This window comes from Cricetulus griseus, chromosome 4 (assembly GCF_003668045.3).
Source record: "Cricetulus griseus strain 17A/GY chromosome 4, alternate assembly CriGri-PICRH-1.0, whole genome shotgun sequence".
Lineage (NCBI taxonomy): Eukaryota > Metazoa > Chordata > Mammalia > Rodentia > Cricetidae > Cricetulus > Cricetulus griseus.
The window spans coordinates 115,293,597-115,310,253 of record NC_048597.1 but is presented as its reverse complement, the minus strand read 5'-3'; the positions used below and the strand labels follow the sequence as shown (position 1 = coordinate 115,310,253).

At 45.3% G+C, this 16,657-nt stretch overlaps 1 protein-coding gene across 1 annotated transcript in view; it reads left to right on the top strand.

Moving 5' to 3' along the window:
• Nucleotides 1-16,657, top strand: part of Cux1 (cut like homeobox 1) — a 299,475-nt gene that overhangs the window by 227,279 nt on the left and 55,539 nt on the right. The window contains 2 exon segments of the mRNA XM_027416212.2: nt 3,358-3,462; nt 9,623-9,811. Of these exon segments, the coding sequence (XP_027272013.1) occupies nt 3,358-3,462; nt 9,623-9,811 (294 nt within the window).

Sequence of the window (16,657 nt, the reverse complement as noted above, 5' to 3'; positions counted from 1 at the left end):
TGGAACAGTGACTTCAAACATAGCAGCTCCGTTGATTTGTGTTTGGTTTGTTGTTGTTTTCTATTTATTTGTTTGGGTTTTGAGACAGAGTCTCATAGTCCCAGACTAATTCTAACTATAGCTGTAGTTTAAGGATGATCTTAAACTCTTGATCCTCCTGCCTCTACATCCCAAATGCTGGGATTACAGACTTCTGCCATCATGCCCATTTTACTCAGTGATGGGATAGAACCCAGGGTTCATGCATGCATACAAGCACTCTACCAACTTAGCCACACCCCTAGACTTTTTTTTTAAGGTAGTAACTATAACTGGCTAAGCAGCCACTCCAGACCTTTGTTTTGATTTTGTTGTTTGTTTGAGACAGGGTTTTACTATGTAGATCAGGCTAGCTTCAAACTGGTATTAAAGACATGCACCACCATGCCCAACCTGTTTCTACTTTGCTTTTTTGAGAATGACTCTCTGTGTGTGACCCAGGCTAGTCTCAATCTCACTGTCCTCTTGAATCAGCCTCCCCAGTGTTGAAGTTATGTGTTACCCTCCATACCTTACACCGCCATGACCTTGGGGACTTATTACAAGTACCAACCAGCCCTAGGAAAACTGCAGGTGGCTAGTTGATGCCTCAGTCTATAATGAGTGGTACTCCACCACCTGGCATCTTCACAGGGTTTTAGGACTAATGATGTACTCAGCACCTGGGCCATCCCCAGTCCAATTGTTCCAGGAGACAGGGCCAGTGTAACATGCACTGCGGTAATGCTATCTGTTCACCAACTATCAGAACTTCTTCCCTAATAGATGAAGAAATATTTTTCCTCATCAAAGAGACTAGGAAATTTGTCAAAATACATTTCATTCCTGGAAGAGCTGTGGGAATTGGGTACTTGAAGGTTTTCTGTAACAGTAAGTCTTTACTCCATCCGCCCAAGCCCCGCCGCCACATGGGCGCCCAGAATAACACAGAGTCTTATATTAGTTTACAATGCTGCTGGTCAATTGACTAGGATTTCTTATATGCTAGCTCAGTCTTAATTATCATAAATCTATATATTTTATAAGACTTATCAAGGACACTTTCTGCTGGGGTCCTCTTCCTGGGATCACATGGCAGCGCTGTATAGAAGAGAGTAGGAGGACGAGGAAGAGCAAGAGAGCAATTTCCTGCTTATATTTTGAGTCTACCTGCTATGTCACCTCCTGCCTGGATCATAAGACTTATCTTTACTACATTTCCCAGAATCCTCCTCGACTCCTAGTCCCACCTATCTTGCCTAACTTGCTTCTTCATTGGCCAACAGTACTTTATTCAACAACCAATAAGATCAACATACACAGAAGGACATTCCCCATCATTTTCCCTCACTAATTATGGAGGGATGTGCTTTTCAGCTCTGTGTCTTGACTGCTAGAGAAACTGGGGAAAACAGCTGTTTTTCCAACTTCTTATAAGGCTAAAGTAGAAGGGCCGCAAGTTTAAGACCAGACTAGGCAAATTAGCTTGTAAGAATTCATCTCAAAATAAAAAGTAAGAAGAAAGCAAGGGATTTGTGTCAGTGATAGAGAGCCTCCCTAGAATTCCTCAGTGAGAAGCTGGGGGTGTGGCTCAGCAGTAGAGATCTTGCCTAGAGTTCTTGAGTGAAGAGGCAGGATGGGTCTCCTTGGCAGAGCACCTGCCTAGAATCCCCCAGTGAGGGGCTGGGACGAGGACTCATTGGATGATTAGCATGCCGCAGGCAATTCTCTTCATCCCTGTCACAGTACTAAGAACTGTGCCTGACAGTTGGTCCTACAGTCCCTTTGGCTCTAGATTCCTGTTGGTTCTCCATTCTGTCTGGAGCAGAGATGTGTCGAGAAACACTTGGGGATACATGTGGCAGATTCAAAAACATTCTCCAAGTTCTCCCAAGAAACAGGGCAGTTGGCTACCAACCACACCCTGGGCAGATAAACTGCCGTTCTATTCTAACTTCTTTGTATGTGAGCTCACTGCTGCCACCACCAAGGCACTCAGCTGCCCCACCCTGTCATTGTACAACAGATTTTTTTTCCTTTGTGACTTCTCTCTTAGTAATTGATGGAAAAGTCTTTCTCAGCCAGCTTTCTTCATTAACCTTTCCTGTTTTATTTTGTAGGTGACTTTTTGTTTTGGTTTTTGAGACAAGATTTCCCAGTGTAATTCAGGCTGGCCTTGAACTCATTGCATAGCCCAAGCCGGCTTTCAAATCACTGTGTAATTCAGGTGGCATTCAACTCACTATACTGCCCAGGCTTGCTTAAAATCCAGTGTAGCCCACACTGTCCTCAAACTCAGAACCCTCCTGCCTTGCGTCCCTCATTAACTTTTTATGACAACAGACTATAACTTGCTGAGGGTATAGAGAAGTGGCATGTCACTCTCGGTCCAAGTATTAATGTCATTAGCTGCCATGGCCCACCTGTCTTAGTTTGTCTTAGTCCTAATAATAAGACCTGGATAAGCCCAATGAAAAGCTACTCCCATCATAAACCTCTGTGGGTATGGAGCCCAAGCCAGGTGTTTGAGTGAGCACAACATTCCCATTCTACAGATGAGTATGTAGAGGCCCCAGGAGCATAGGTCCTGCCTCTCTGCACAGATGGCCTCTTAAGTGGTATGCACTAGAGTGGCTCCCCTCTTTGTCCATTGGCAAGTATGAGTTTGCAGCAGCCATGGCTTCCTTATCCAGGGTCTTAGCCATACTACAAAAGGATCCAGCCATTTCTGTTCAAGCTCTCAGCACCAGCTTGGGCTGCCTGGCTAGCTGCATATGCCAACATTTGCAAATATTGAAGGGTTAACTACAGAATCCAGCCCATCCCTCACAAAAGAAGCCAGAGTTATCCAGTCCACTCATGAAGATGCAGTATGGATGAAAACAACCAAAACATTGTATGTGTGGTGGGGAGAATGGCCAGTGTTTTTTTAATTCAGTGTTTACCCATGAGAATGACTCCCAGGAGTAATCCTGTGATAAAGTCTCTCCAGTCTATGAGAATAGAAAGAAATTGAATCAGAAGACTCTATTTCCAGCGGTATTTATTCAGTCTGGGAAATGCAATGGGCCGGAGCATTAATACCAGCAGGGGATTCCTCGCTCCTAGCGTTAAATTACTGTCATAATCGCTCAATTATTTCTTCCTTGTACTGTTTAAAATAAAAATCCATCACATTCTAGGGTGTGTGTGTGTGTTTTTCCATAGCATTTATTAGGTTGGGTGTTTAGGAAAATCAATTACAGTCAGTCAGGCATGAATTGATGAATGTTCTTATAATAATTGTCAGCTGTTAAACCAAATGTACTTTCTTCTCTTCACCCTTTTCGTTTCACTCAGAGGGCAGAGGTGGCACAGAGAGAAGCAGAGGCTTTAAGGGAACAGCTCTCATCGGCCAACCATTCTCTCCAGCTGGCCTCACAGATCCAGAAGGCTCCAGATGTGGTGGGTAACCCTGGCCCCGCTCTCCCCACCCCCACCCTATGTCACCCCTGTGTCAACTCTTCCCTTTGGAATAACAGTTGAAGCAGGAGTGGTTGTTAGGTGGGTGAGTTGGTTACATTTCTCATTGCTACAAACGGAAAATGAAGCAAGGGTTTATTTTAGCTTATGGTTCAAGGGTTCGGTCCATCATGGCCGTAGGAACGAGCTGCAGCTGCTCTCATCTGCAGTCCTGATACAGAGGTCAAAGCTGCTGCTTAGCTGTCCTTCTCCTTTTTCTAGGACCCCAGGCTTGGGCGCTATCCCCAGTTAGAGTGTCTCTCCCGCTCAGCTAACCGGCTCTCAAAACTCCCTCACAGCACACACAAAGGTCTGTCTGATGCATAGCTGACCCCAGATCCTGACAAGCTGACATAGGTGTCCTCATGGTTGCTGTGGATTGACCCCAGTATATATGTACATGTCCTGTGCCAGGAGAAGGCCAGGGGTGATCAGATATAAAAAAGAGGGCCTCACCAAAACTTCACAAGGAAATAGAGGCTGTCCTCCCAATGGGGCACAAATAGCAGCTGGCTCTGAATTTATACAGTGGTTGGAATCTCACCTAAGAAGCAAACATCCAGGAAGAGTGGGACCCAAAGGTCCAAACTTTTGTCTATTCCCTCTCTCTTCCTCCCTTCCACCCTCCCTTCTTCCATTTATTTCCTCTGTGGGTACAGGGTTAGCTGTGCATATGTTAGGGCCAGAGGACAACTTGTACGAGTCTGTTTTCTTCCTCCACTGTGTGGGCTCTTGAGGACTGAACTCAGGTCATCAGGCTCCCGCAGGAAGCACTTTTATGCACTGAGCCATCTCACCAGCCCTGCTTCCTTTCTTTCTTCCTTCCTTCCTTTCTTTCTCTCTTTCTTCCTTCCTTCCTTCCTTTCTTTTTTTCTTCCTTTTTTTTTTTTGTTTTGTTTTAATTTTTTTTGAGTCAAAGCCTCACTACATTGGTTCAAGCTAACCTCCAATTAACAATCCTCCTGCCTCAGCCTCCTGAGTCCTGAAATTACAGACATGCAGTAACATGCCCAGTCCCATGCGACTTTTCTCAAGTTAACAGGACTATCAAGGTTTTGTCAAGGTACCCTGAAGGAGCAGGTTCCAGGTACCTTTGGTGACCTTAAGGAACTGGAACTAGTGACAGAGCATCGCACTAGCTAAAATACTTAGTGCAGACCCCAGCTCTGAAGGCTCTGAACTGGAGATATGGGGCAAAGAGACCTATGTTCCTGACTCTGTTTATCTGTAAAAAGAGGGTGTAGCTGGGCATAGTGTCAAACACATGTAATCCCAGCTCTTGGGAAGTAGAACCAGAAGGATGTGGAATTCAAGATCTTTTTCAGCTATATAGCAACTTCAAGACCAGCCTGAGCAATATGAAACTTAATCTCAAAACAACAACCACCACCAAAAACCCTAAGAAAGCTGAGGCAGGAGGATTGACCAGGCTAGGCTGCATAGCAACAAGGCCCCATCTCAGAAATAATATTATTATTAAATACAGAGTGCCCTGACCATTTCCAGGTGTAGTAATGATATTATTAAATACAGAGTGCCCTGACCATTTCCGGGTGTAGTAGAAAGGTTCTCATGCAGGAGGCCGTTACTTCCTTCACACTTAAGGAGTACAATCACTTCTTTTTCTCTGAAATGACCCTTTACTTTTCCTTACCCAAATGTAAATGTCCTGGGAACAGCACCAGAGCAGAGGCAGGCCCTAGAGCCAGGGCCAGCAGCTTCCCAGCTTCTGTGGCTGCCCTCAGTCCAGAGGAAGCCATTCATCCTAACATGTCTAACAGGGCTTTTGAGCTAAATGTTTGGATTGCAAAAAATCCTGGCACCTTACCGGTGAAATGAAAACCCAAACAATCCAGAAGGAAATGAATGTTTTTGCAGGTCGAGTCAGTTGTGGGGCCAGGGGTGGCTTCCACACTTCATCATGGGCTAAGTGCAGCATTGACCTGGCCTGGCTTCAGTCTCCCAGTCACAATGAGTGGGGACTTCCCTCTCTGTACCTCCCAATTGGGCTTGGCTGGTTGAACTCAACTGAGAAAGAGTAGAATCCATAACTATAGCAGAGCCAGAAACAATGCATTGGATGTCTCACATAGCAAGAGAGAGACACCTACATAAGTGCCAAATAGTTCACAGGCCCCTTTTCCTTCATCCGCTCTTGTGTGGGCACTGAAAAAGACAGGATGCTCAAAAGAGCCCCTGTGAAATGTCTACAGACAAATATTAGTTCAAGGAACAGTTGCAGCACACCTGGCCATCCTTTAGAGCCTAGTGGAAATAGACTATTGGGAAGCAAGTCCATCTATGGCAAACATCTCTGATCCACCCAGCTGACCTTGCTCTCCAGGTAGAGACAGAAACTGAGGTGCATGCAGCATGAAAGAGAATCAAGACTGAATCCTACTCCTCTCTGGGTATGAGGAGGGAACTGAAAGGCTAGCCTGGACCTGCCCTCATCCTATTCCCTCTGTTCGTGCATTTCCCTTCTCCTTTATGCCTATCTCTTCCATTCTTAGCCTCTAAAATAACAGTTCCCAGCATTATTTCCCAGGCTTAAACTTCTCCCTCCACCTCAGCCCCCTGGCCCTTCTCCATTTCTTTCAAATCTCATTGTATCCCATTATGGGACCAACAGGAGCTTCTGCATGTAGGAGACAGATATGGGCCAAGGAATAGGTAGGTAGGAGTATATGTTCATATCTCATTTGACTTTGTAGGACAACAATGCTTTCTTTTTCATTATTATTTTTTTAATTTTTTTATTTGAGTTACAAACAAGATTGAATTACATGACGATCCCAGTTCCCTTCTCCCTCCCCTCCTCCCCTGCCACACCCCCAACTAAAACTCTACCTATCGCATATCCTTTCTTCTCATCCACACCTGACTCAACCCTTCTGCTCCCTCATGACCTCTGCATCCTTCCTCTTCTCCCCTTCTCATTCTCGTAGCTCCCTCCCCCCTCTTCCCATGCTCTCAATTTGCTCAGGGGATCATGTATGTCTCTCTTAGAGTCCTCCTTGTTTACTTATTTCTCTGGCAGTGTGGATTGTAGGCTGGTAATCCCTTACTCTATGTCTAAAATCCACATATGAGTGAATACATATCATGTTTGTCTTTTTGTGATTGGGTTACCTCGTTCAGAATGTTTTCTTCGAGTTCCATCCATTTTCCTGCAAATTTCAAGATTCCATTGTTTTTTTCTGCTGAGTAGTACTCCATTGTATAAATGTACCACAATTTCTCTATCCATTCTTCGGTTGAGGGGCATCTAGGCTGCTTCCAGTTTCTGGCTATTACAAATAGTGCTGCTATGAACATCGGACAGCAATGCTTTCAATCAACTTGAATGAGGAATTTGTAGGATACATGGTGGACACGGTGGTGTGTATAGACTGTGCTGGGGACAAGCCAGCAGGGGATGCTTAGGGGCCCAGGTCAGAGGAATGAATGACCTATTTTACAACAGAGCCTGGGGTCAGAGGAAGGAAATGCAACATCACATCATAAATATCAAAGAACCAGAAGAGGGTCTGCTTGGCACACAGATCTTCATGAAGCTTAATAGAAAAAGCCTGAATTTCCAAGTACAGAGCTATGAAAACTCACTTCCCTCAGTAACTGCCTGTCCCCACATGTGCCATGTGCCCTAGGACAAGCACCTTGGGCACAGACTAGACAAGATGAAGATTAAGGAGTGTGTGTGGTGTGTGTGAGTGTGTGTGGTGTGAGTGTGTGTGTGTGTGCACGCCTGTGTGTACTGCTTCATTCTGTGGAGGCCACACTCCAACCCTGATCCACATCATTCATACCCAAATGTGTCTACTCTGCAGAAAAGCTTCCAGAATTATCCAAGAGCCATGATTACTTTTTTTTTTTTTTTTGAGCCATGATTACTTTTAAAAATGTATTTTCTTTGTTATTTAGGTACAGGGAATCACTGTGTATCCCAGGCTGTTAAGCTTTCCATCCTCCTGCCTCTGCCTCCCAAGTGCTGAGATGACGACATGTATGCACCACCACACATGGTGAAAACACTGCTGAGTCATTGAAAAACCAAGTTACAGATTGAACTGTTTTTAAGTACCTTTCTGATTTATATGTGTTCCACATGGGGATTTAGGGGATGATGGAAAGGTTTTTGTTGTTTTGTTTTGTTTTTAATTATTTTATGTGTATGGGTACTTTGTCTGCATGTATGTCTGTGCACTGTGTGAGGGCTTTGTGCCAATGGAGGCTAGAAGAGGGCATTGGATCCCTAGAACTGAAGTTCAGATGGTTGTGAGCCATTATGTAAGTCCTAGGAATCAAGCCTGGGTCCTCTGGAAGAGCAGCTAATGCTCGTAGCCATTGACTCACCTCTCCAGCCCCCTTTTTAATATGTTTTGTACATTTATTTCTTATCTTTATGTGTCTGGTGTGTTTTGCCCGCATGTGTCTGTGCACCATGTCCATGCAGGGCCTGTGTTCCTACCTGGACCAGAAGAGGGCTCGAGGTGCCCTGGAACTGGACAATGAGTGCTGGGAAAAGAACCCAGGTCCTCTGCAAGAGCAGCCAGATGCTCTAAACTACTACTGAGCCGTCTCTCCAGACCCTGAAGGCTTTTTTTTTTTTTTTTTAAACAAGTTTTCAGGGGCCAGAGCTATGGTTCAACAGGGAAAGGCTCTTGCTGCTAAGTCTGGCAATCTGAGAACAAAGTCCTATAAGTTGTCCTCTGACCTACACACACAGAGAGAGAGAGAGAGAGAGAGAGAGAGAGAGAGAGAGAGAGAGAGAGAGAGAGAGAGAGAGAGAGAGAGAGAGAGAGCATGCGCATGGGGTAAGAGATAAATGAATAAGCCACTCATTTATCATAAGCATTTCTAAGCAGAAGAATCACCAATGTGTATATTCCTCATCTTTAACCTCTGGAGTGGTGTTGAGCACCTATAATCTCAGGACTAGGGAGATGAAAGCATGTTGAGTTCAAAGCCAGCCTCCCTACATAGCAAGTCCAACCTGAGGTGCATGAGAGCCTTGTTTTGTTTTTGGTTTTTTGTTTGCTTGTTTTTTTGTTTTGTTTTTTTTTGGGGGGGCGGGAGTTGGTTTGTTTGTTTGAGACAGGGTTTCTCCGTATTGCTTTAAAGGCTGTCCTGGAACTAGCTTTTGTAGACCAGGCTGGTCTCGAACTCACAGAGAGCCATCCTTGTTAAACCAGAAAGAAAAAGAAAAATACTGTGAGTCAGTTTGTCAAATAACATACATGTTGTAAGTAAAAGGACACTGGACCCCACTACAGGGTTTAAAAAAAACAAACAAACAAAAAACTGTGTTTCCATAAAGTTCTAAATACTATCACCTGAACCTCCCTCATTGCTGTGCCTCTGGCTGAGAATTCTTTGTCCACCAAACATCACCTCACCCTTCAGGTCTCTGCTCACATGCATCCACCTCAGTGAGACTCTGCTGGACCAATCTACTTTAAAGTCAGAGCCTTTTTACAGGCAGTGGGGTGGTGGCACGCACCTTTAATCCCAGCACTTAGGAAACAGACAGGTGGATCTCTGTGAGTTTGAGGCCAACCTGATCTACAGAGTGAGTTCCGGGACAGCTAGGACTACACGGAGACCTTGTCTTGGGAAACGGTACTGATGACAGCTTTTCAATGCACATTCTTAACCCCAGTTCTCAGCAAGCAGGGAGAGGTGGCTCCCATTGAGCTCCAGGCTAGCCTAGGCTTCCATGGTAGAACCCTGCCACTGACTGGAGAGCCTCTCCAACTCCAGCTCTCACACCTTCCCTACTATCAGTTTCCTGTAGTCCTTGGCAGTACCTCACATGTCACAACAATGTACTTGTGTGTCTAAGCTGACCCTGGAAAAGACAGGCTTTTGTGCTTCAGTTCAGTGGCCCCATGCCTAGCACAAGGTAGAGTCTAAGACAGTATCTGCCCAAATAACAGATCCAGGTGACAGCCATGCAAAGGCAGGAGGTCATGTCCTGCCCTGAAGCCTACTGAGTGCACCCTCATATCTATGTGACTTGTGCCTCAGTTGTAGGTGAGCAGGTTCACAAACTCCCTACTCTAGAGCCGGTGCTGTTTCGTCATTGCTGTCTTCTTCCCAGGAGCAGGCCATAGAGGTGCTGACCCGATCCAGCCTGGAAGTAGAGTTGGCTGCCAAAGAGCGAGAGATTGCCCAGCTGGTAGAAGATGTGCAGCGACTCCAGGCCAGTCTCACCAAACTTCGTGAGAATTCCGCCAGCCAGATCTCACAGCTGGAGCAGCAGCTGAGCGCCAAGAATAGCACACTCAAAGTAAGGGCGTGGAAGGGGGTGCAAACATGCACAAGGTGGGGTTAGCGAGGCTGAATGAGCTTTCATGACCATGTTGCATGTTGGCCCACACAGTAAGCTTAGCAACCTTGAACTCATGTCAATTCTAAGTAAAGTCCTAGACCCTGGGACAGGGAAGCTGAGTCTGACCTCACTACCATCCCTGGCATTTCCCTCTCGGTGTACCACTCCCCTACAACTTTGGCAGATACCTGCCTGCTCCTGTCTGCCTACTGCACTGCTTCACCCCCTGGGACCTCTCAAGAGTGCACACCACCCAGCACCGCTGGGCACTCCTTGTGGAGGGCTTCGTGGTCAAATCTCACAGTCAAGGCTATCTCTGTAGGCTTCCGTGCTTTAATGGAGCCCTGCTGGGCATTCCAATTTTCTCGTGTACAAGGACCTAGTTCACAAAACTCTGGTCTCTCAAAACTACACAAGAGCCCAGGGATCCACAGAGCCATGTGCTATCACTTCTGTCCCAAATGGACTTTTAGACAACTAAGCAGAAACTGGCTTCTAAGTCTTTTTCATAAGACCATGTCCCTAATGCAGAGCCCAAAACCTTTTACATACACTAAATAATAGTAATTATACTTCAAAGTATTTGCAGCCAGTCAAATCAGGTGTAATTTGGAGACAGTTCTGGAATCCTAGATTGCTAGGTGTTAGGACCGTAGGGACTCCTGGGAGGTGTAATTTGGCAGACAAGGAGGCGAGACCAGAACCATCCAGGGCTCTGGCTAGGCTGGAGGGCCTCCTGCTCTTGACCCAGGGTTGTCACCCAAGGCTGACTTGTCTTTGCTGGTGTCTCCTTATTGTGTCTGTGGCGAGCACTTGCTCTTCAGTAAATGAAGCAATTCTAGCTAATTGTGAAAAGTGGGAAAAGCTGGATTGAGATGGCTCAGAGGTAAAGAACACTTGCTATGTAAGCATGAGAACCTGAACTCAAATTCCCAGCACCCCTGTAAAACCCCTGGCATGGTTAGGTACATTCCTGTAACCCCATTGCTGTGGGAAGCAGAGCCTGAGGATTGCTGGGACTTAGTGGCCGTAAGTCTAGCTTCAGTTTTGGTGAAAGACTGTCTCAGGGGGATACAGCAGAGAGTGAAGAACAGGACATACAGTGTCCTCCTCTCCATCTGTACACATGTGTACACACACACACACACACACACACACACACACACACACACACACACAAAATAAAGCATGAACTTGTACTCCCAGCTATTCAGGAGGCTGAGGTGGCAGGAAAATCATTAAGCCAAAAGTTTCAGGCTGCCCCTAACTGTTAGTGTAAGACCTGGTCTCAAAATGTGAAAGAAGAGAAGAGGAAAGGACAGAAGAACAGATTTTTATTAGTTTTTTAAAGATTTATTTATTTATTATGTATACAGTGTTCAGCCTGTATGTATGCCGACTGGCCAGAAGAGCGTATCAGATCTCACCACGGATGGTTGTGAGCCGCCATGTGGTTGCTGGGAATTGAACTCAGGACCTCTGGAAGAGCAGCCAGTGCTCTTAACATCTGAGCCATCTCTCCAGCCCCAGATTTTTATTCTTACACGAAGTGATTCTAGTCTAGTGTGATGGTGCATGCCTATAATCCCAGCTCTCAGAAGACAGAGGCAGGAGAATAGCCTGTGAGTTCTAGGCCAACCTGGGCTATGTAGCAAATTCCACCTTGTCTTTTGAGACAGTCCTCTTACTGGGACCTAGGGCACAAAGAGTAGGCTCGGCTGGCTGGCCAGCAAGTCCCAAGTATATTTCTGTTGCGGCACTGGGGTTAAAAGTATGCCACAATGCCCAGCTTTCTTATCTAGTTCTAGGGTAGAACTCGGGTCCTTATGCTCACAGCACAAGTGCTTTACCAACTGGGCCATTTCCCCAGCCCTTTTTCTTTTGGTGTTTTGTCTTGGTTTTGGTTTTTCATTTTGGTTTGGTTTGATACATGACCAACTTAAACCTAGAACTCAGTTTTGCCTTGGGTTTGTGGCTGATGCCAGCAGCACACACAGCTTTTTCTCCTTTGCTTCTTTGGCAGGGGTATCTTCTACTTGCTCAGAAAGTACCTGTGCCCAGGTGTCCCTGAGGAGGAGGCCCTGGACTTAGGTAGATGACTCAGCTTGCCTAGCTGGCGGGTGTGAGAACCCCGACTTGAGGTCTTGGCCCAGTCTTACTTAGGGCATTGTCATCACTTCTGGTCTGGTGATGGCATCATCATTCGATCATTTGTCTGTGTCTTCTCTGTCCAATAAGAGCTTGACTCGAACGCATCCTGCCCATGGCTCCCTAGCTGAGCTGCAAGCTGTCAACCCTCCAGTTCTCATACAGAGCAATTTTGTCTAAATCAGTTAAGGCTCTCATGTTTGCCTTTACACACACATGAAATGAATGAATGAAACAGAGTTGCACAAATTAAAGTTCTTATCGTGTCTTGAGGGACTTCTTTAATACTGCGTAGTTAATGAAACAATCCAGTGATGCTTCTTTCCAAAATCATCCTTCCCTTCCCTCCATCTGATCTAATAATCAAAACATATCCTCTAGTAATGAGACTTCTGATCTTAATTATCTTAACCCCTTGTTGCCAGGTGTAAAGATGGCTCCCATACATATCAAAGCCACACAAAGAAAGTCTCAGAGGCCACCAGATGAGCCAATCCCCCTCCTATACCCCACAGGGTTAAGGGTGATTGGATAAGGTATCTTCTCAGGGTTTGTTTTCTGACTTGAGAAGGGTGTGTGTGTGTGTGTGTGTGTGTGTGTGTGTGTGTGTGTGTGTGTATTTAAGACAGGATTTTACTATATAATCTTGGCTGGCCTACAATGCAAAGTAGACCAGACTGGCCTTGAAATCACAGATTGCTACCTACTTCTGCCTCCTAAATGCTGGAACTAAAGGTATGTACCATTGTGCTCAGCCAGGGCTTCTTTTTTGTTTGTTTGTTTTTTGTTTTGTTTTGTTTTGAGACAGGGTTTCTCTAGCTTGGCGCCTATCCTGGAGTTGGCTTTGTAGACCAGGCTGGCCTCAAACTCACAGAGGTCCACCTGCCTCTACCTCCCAAGTGCCAGAATTAAAGGTGTGTGCCACCACTGCCCAGCTTAGGGCTTCTTTTTTTTTTATGTGCATAATTTATAGTTTCTGAGCTAAACTAAATGTAGATACCATCATTAGGAAGATATTTTATGAATAAGATCTGTCACCTTCTCAACCTATTACCTGATGCTTTTACAATGAGGAACTCTGACCTTATAGTCGAAGCTCCTATAAAACCACAAGGTACAAATGATGGCTTATTTTACCGTACTGTGTGCCTTCCTCCATCTTTCTCCCTCCTCCCTCCTTCCTCCTCCTCCTCCTCCTTCTCCTCCTTTTTTAGACAGGGTCTCATGTACCAATTTGGCCTGAAATTCACTGTGTAGCCAAGACTGGCCTTGACTTCCTCACCCTGCTGCCATAGCCTCTCAAGCCTTAGGTCCACAGGTGTGTACCACCATCCCATTCACCGTGGAGTTTTTTCTTCCTGGTTGTCTTTCTTCCCACTGTCTCCTCCCCTTCACCCATTTGTTATTGCTGTTTGTTTTCTTTGTTTGTTTGTTTGTTTGTTTGTTTTTCTTCATGAACTGTATTTTTTCAGCTTTGGGGACATTCCTATAGATGTGCTGAGGGACTGGAATCAGGGTGCAGCCTAGGAAGGGCACTTTAGCTTCCAGCTGAAGCCTTGGAACTGTTGGTGCTTTTCCTATGCATGCTATACAGTACATCCTTAATCTTTGAAACAGGTGTTCATGAGTCTAATAACATAGTCACTTTGAGAGAGCAAGTCATACACAGTTGAGGGCTCTGTGGTCAAGACAGCGTCTCATGTATCCCAGACTGGTCTCAACTCACTCTGTAGCCAATTATGACCTTGAACATCTGCCTTCGCCTCTGGAGTGCTAAGATTACAGGCATAGCACACGATGCCCTGCTTATGTGATGCTGTGGTGCTGGGGATAGAACGCAGGCCTCCGTGCATGCTATAAAATCATTCTACCAACTGAGCCACACCCCTAGCCCATGGACCAAATCTTGAATCCTGACACTGGTAATTTTTTGCCAGTGTATTTTCCTGGTGCTGTCTGTAATTGGACACCCCAGGTATCTCATTAATTGCTTCTCATGCTCCAGCATGCTGGGACTTTCCCATCCTTCTTCCACCATGAGGGTTCATGGCTACTAGTTTCTCTTGGCCAAGGTTCTAGTCTTTCATACAAATGTCACGGTTAGCTCATCATCCATGTCTTCTCACCTTTAAACAGGTGTGGAAACTGGCTTGTGAGTGAGAACTGTTTCTTCCTGCCCAGTCTGACAAGTGCACAGCAGCCCCATGCCATTTGTGGTGGATTATTCCAAGTTCATAATGAATGATGTAAACCAACTGCCACGACAGGCAGCTACTTTTGATAACTATTCCGTGGTTTTGTCAGACCACTCTACATGGAGTAATACAATTAGCCAGTTATCTGCATTGTCCTCACTGTGCCATGGAAAATAATGTCACTAGTACCTTCAATTAAAAATGAGTGTTTATGGGAAAGGCTAGCTAGTCTCGGGTTTAGATGTAGCTCAGTTGATTGAGTGCTTGTGTAGCTAGGTTCTATCCCCAGCACTGCATAAACTGGGTTACTAGTGCATACCTAAATCTCAACACTCTAGAGGTAGAGGTGGGAAGATCAGAAGTTCAAGGTTATCCTTGGGTATAAAGCAAGCTCAAGGCCAGCAGGCCTATATGAGACCCTGTCTCAAAACAAATAAAGAGATCTGAGCTAAGACTTAATTAGGTATTCAATTTATAAAGATACTATCACAGACCAGCAAGGTGGCTTAATGGTTAGAGGGTCTGCCAGGCAGCCTGTGTTTGATCCAATTGCATGGAGACTGCATTGAACTCTGGGGTCAGGGCTGGGCCAAAGGCACCTTGAAGGTGGAAACAAGCTTTGACAGGCACCCTCTGCCAAGCTCCTAGCAACTTTGTCTCCCCAAGATGAAAAATGTCACCGAAATTTACAAAAATAAATAGTGGGATCTTCTCTGTAAAACTGTACAATTAAACATTAAACATGTAATTTCAGTGGAAGCTGTTTAGTTCTTGCTGAGCACTGCTATACCTAACTAAAACACACTGGCCAAGTAGCTTGGTGGGTAAAGGCACTTGAATGCAAGCCTAGCAACTTGAGTTCAACACTGGGATCCACACAAAGGTCAAATAACCAACTCCACAAACATTTTACTCTGACCACACACACAATGAACATACATACATACATATATACATACATACACACACACACACATACACACACACACACACACAGTAATAGTAGTAGCAGTGGTAGTAAATTTTTTGTGATTTTTATTTAAATTTGGGGTTTTTTGTTTGTTTTGGATTTGTTTGTTTGTTTGTTTGTTTGTTTGTTTCAATGCAGCTTTAGCTGTCCTGGAACTTATTTTGTAGACCAGGCTGGCCTCGAACTCACTGAGATCAGCCTGCCTCTGCCTCCCAAGTGCTGGGATTAAAGGCCAAGGTTGCTGAGATGGCTCAGCAGGTGAAGGTACTTTCCACACAAACCAGACAACCTAAGCTCAAATCTCTGGGGCCCCCATGAAAATGGGAAAAAAAAACCAGACTCCATAAACATTTCCTTTTGACCTCCACATACATACTATGGCACATGGGCCCCCCACATAAGTCATGCACACAAATAAACATATACACAATAATAATAAAACATAGATTCTAGTTACAACAGCTTTTGTCTTTGAAGCAAGGTCTCATGTAGCCAACACTAGCCTCAAACTTGTTATGTAACTGAGAAGGTCCTTGGACATCTGCCTCCCCTGTCTCTGCTTCCTGGGATTACAGGTATGTACCCATGGCCAGTTTGTGTGCTACAGGGGATAGCACTCTGCCAACTGAGCTACTCTCCCAGCCCTCTTTTTGATCAGCCCCCATCACAGAGTAACCAAGTGTATAATACACTTGGCAGTAACAAGAATGTCAGCACCAGGAGGCCTAGAGGCCCCTCCCTCCAGTTCTTTCCTCGTAAGACACTTTGAGCCCCCCTGATGCTGCTCTTGGGTTATGCCCCAAAGATGCCTGGCTTGTAAGAGAAAAGCTGGCACTCATGCTGTTGGCCTTGTTAGGCTGTGACACACCACATCTCTGTCCCTCTCCCTGCCTTCCTCCTTGCTTTCTGCCATTCTCTGGAGATGACTTGATGTGTGTGTTCACATCTGGCCTCCCTGAAACACTGCAGATAACCCTTTTCAAGAGTAGGCGGTACATTAGTGCTTCCTGCTATTTGACTGTAGGGAGAGGAATGAAATAATCACTTCTTTCAGAACACCTTCTGAGAGTCTTTTATGGGAAAATGAGTGCCTACCACCCTCCATTTTATTATCCTGAGAAAACCATTATAATTTATAAAGTTAGCAAGAGATATTTAAAAGGAATGAGGCAGAGCAATTTTGTGCAATGGGAAATACACAAGAGCTCTTCAGCAGAGGCAATGGGAGAAAATGGGGTGAATAGATGTGGATAAAAGAAAGCAATAGTCTGCTTGAAACTCTGAGTAGGCTCTGGTACAGATGGGCCAAGTAAGCCTTTCCTCCTCAGGTTCTAGAATATTCTCCATTGGCCTCAACCAGAACCTAAAGAGACATCTAAGGGCTCCATAAATAGTAAGCAAAGGTGCTAGCTGCTGAGACCCTGAATTTTTTCAGCTCAAACTTGGAAACATGATGACTCACCAGGATCCTGCCCTGCAGACTCATGGTTT